The following is a 2,701-nucleotide window of genomic DNA, read 5'->3' on the forward strand; positions in this document are numbered from 1 at the left end:
GATCCGCTGAAGGTGAATACCAGGCTTCAATGATCATTGAAAACGATCCCTAAGAGTACAAGGCATTCAGCCGTTACAAATACGTTTTTAAAACACATTTCATAAAATGGCAATATATAAAAAAATGTCTAACGCATCATCACACTTTAAATGGAACGCAATTTAAATACACACTGGTTTAATCAACGTTGTTTTCCACGTCACTGAAATGATATTACGTTGAAACAACGTTGAATAGACGTTGAATTGACTGACGTCTGTGCCCAGTGGGTACTTTCACTCAACCAACTGTAGGTCTGTTTCTGAATGGCTAAATGATTTAGGATTCTAACATGTACGTCATACAGAGGCAAAGGTGTTATAGACCTAGTAAACTTTATTTAAAAAAATAAGTTTTACCTTTCATTAACTAGGCAAGTCAGTTAAGAACAAATTCGCATTTACAATGACGGCCTACCCCGGACCAATTGTGTGCCGCTCTATGGGACTCCCAATCAGTTGTGATACAGCCTGGAATCGAACCAGGATCTGTAGTGACCCCTCTAGCACTGAGATACAGTGCCTTAGACCTTTGCGCCACTAGAGAGCGGGAGTGGTGTGGTGCATTTTAAAATAAACAACGTCGTGTGTCAATCCACTATCTGCTGATATATAAGGGCCTGCAGCATTACCTAGTGATGGATAATCGAATGTTATAGAAGGTTGTAGTGTCATGTAAATGCATCATAATGCAGAAACCTCCGTGTTCTAACTCTCTACATACATGGCTGTTGCATTAGGCTACCGGGATGGTTTATCTCATCACCAATATCTGGTGCGCTCTCTCTCTGCAAACCAATCACAACTCTCCTGCCCGCCCGCCTGCACAACAACACACGGACCTTGGTATGACATACATTAAACTAATAATATGGACTGCATCTAGGCTCTGTCTTACCGGCCATCCAAAGTTGAAAGGCAGTCGGATGGGTCTGCCAATAGTGCCCCCGTTCTTCACGCTAAACGAGTTGGTCCCCAGGACCGGTGTCACGGCGCTCCCAAAGATACAGTCACCTGGCGACACTACAGCCTGGTAGTTTTTGAGACAGACTCGAAAGAAAGTCCTGCAGTTGAGCCTGCAAGAGTTGCCATTCGCCAGAAATCCTTTGCTGTTTGTAAATTCATGTAGATCGAGCTCAAAAACCCCGGATCCAAATACCTAAAAAGAAGAGAAGAGATGGTTTTAAAACACCATTACGCACATGGTAAAGTCAAAAGACCCTTTGCTTGGAATTGGCTACTTTGAGTGATCATTCTTCTGCTGAGTGTCTATCGAATTCCTCTTTACCTGTGTCAGTATCGTGGTGCTGAATGCGATGATAAACGTGAACCAAACTGCCATCCTTCTCGCTTGTCCTGGGCAACCGCGTCACCCGCCAATATATCCCCTTTATTCCAAAGCCCCCTATTCCAAAATGTTGTTGGAGGGGGGGTACAAAAAGGATATAAAAAGTAAAAGAACAAAATATAAATCCTTCGAGTTCCACTTCGTTGTTCTTCAGTTTTTAGAATCCTTGTGGGATGTTCCAAACCGCCAAAGGAACCGTTTTTAGAACCCTTGTGGGATGTTCCAAACCGCCAAAGGAACCGTTTTTAGAACCCTTGTGGGATGTTCCAAACCGCCAAAGGAACAGTTTTAGTATCCTCAGGTTATCCAAAGAGATGAAGGTTTAACATCAAAATCCAATATCTGTACCTATCTCTCTCTTTGTGCTCGGGCTGCTGTCTTCCTCGCTCTCCACTGTAGGACAGTACAGCACTCCACAACGGTTGTGAGCGTGTAGGACGACGCCACACCATTGACTTGTTTTGGTGCTTAACTTTTGCGCTGCGCTCGTGGATCTCTGTTCACCATTCGTCTTATTACTCGTGAATGAACACTTGGGAGTGACGTCTCCCCCAATTTATAGACTAGCGCTGCGTTGCTCATTACATAAACTGTCAATCAAGACTAAACACCGCCCACTATTCACCCCCTTCTCCTCCCTCCTCCTCTCTTCAACAACAATGATATCCAGATTGTAATACCCACAAGTCCAGCGCTGCGCCATGCTGACTGGTTGACTGTCGGACTGACTGGCTGGCTGACTGTCTGGCTGGCTGGCTGGCTGACTGGCTGGCTGACTGTCTGGCTGGCTGGCTGGCTGGCTGACTGGCTGACTGTCGGACTGACTGACTGACTGGCTGGCTGGCTGACGGAACGACCACCAAAGGAGCAAGCGACTATTAAAAAGACAAGGCATCCGTTGACGTATTTGTAGCGCAAGAGGAGGAGAGGTTGCATATGGCACTTCTGTACACACAAATGTTCCCCCAATGTTATCATTGACAGGAAAGCTGAAACTTTATAATGAAAAGCAGAAATTCAATTACTGCCCCTAACCTCCATCCACCCGGTTTCCCATCGGTCCGGTCCCACTCAATTTCACGGTTAATTGTGTTACACCTAATTGTCAGGGTGCGCGTGCATGCACCAAAGGCTCGAGGGGTAGACCTACGCGTTCTGTGTTCTCATCGTGCATATAAAAGGCGATTAATTGTGTTACACCTAATTGTCAGGGTGCGCGTGCATGCACCAAAGGCTCGAGGGGTAGACCTACGCGTTCTGTGTTCTCATCGTGCATATAAAAGGCGATTAATTGTGTTACACCTAATTGTCAGG

General features: G+C 45.6%; 1 protein-coding gene across 1 annotated transcript in view; it reads right to left on the reverse strand.

Moving 5' to 3' along the window:
• Positions 1–1,921, reverse strand: part of dll4 (delta-like 4 (Drosophila)) — a 23,409-nt gene extending 21,488 nt beyond the window's left edge. The window contains exons 1-3 of the mRNA XM_042301028.1: positions 1,328–1,921; positions 938–1,198; positions 1–49 (exon numbers count right to left, since the gene is read on the reverse strand). The exon at positions 1–49 is cut by the window's left edge and continues 9 nt beyond it. Coding sequence (XP_042156962.1) covers positions 1–49; positions 938–1,198; positions 1,328–1,381 — 364 coding nt within the window. The 5' untranslated portion in view covers positions 1,382–1,921. The remainder of the gene's footprint in view (positions 50–937; positions 1,199–1,327) is intronic.
• Positions 1,922–2,701: the final 780 nt, after the last annotated feature.

This window comes from Oncorhynchus tshawytscha, linkage group LG18 (genome assembly GCF_018296145.1).
Source record: "Oncorhynchus tshawytscha isolate Ot180627B linkage group LG18, Otsh_v2.0, whole genome shotgun sequence".
Lineage (NCBI taxonomy): Eukaryota > Metazoa > Chordata > Actinopteri > Salmoniformes > Salmonidae > Oncorhynchus > Oncorhynchus tshawytscha.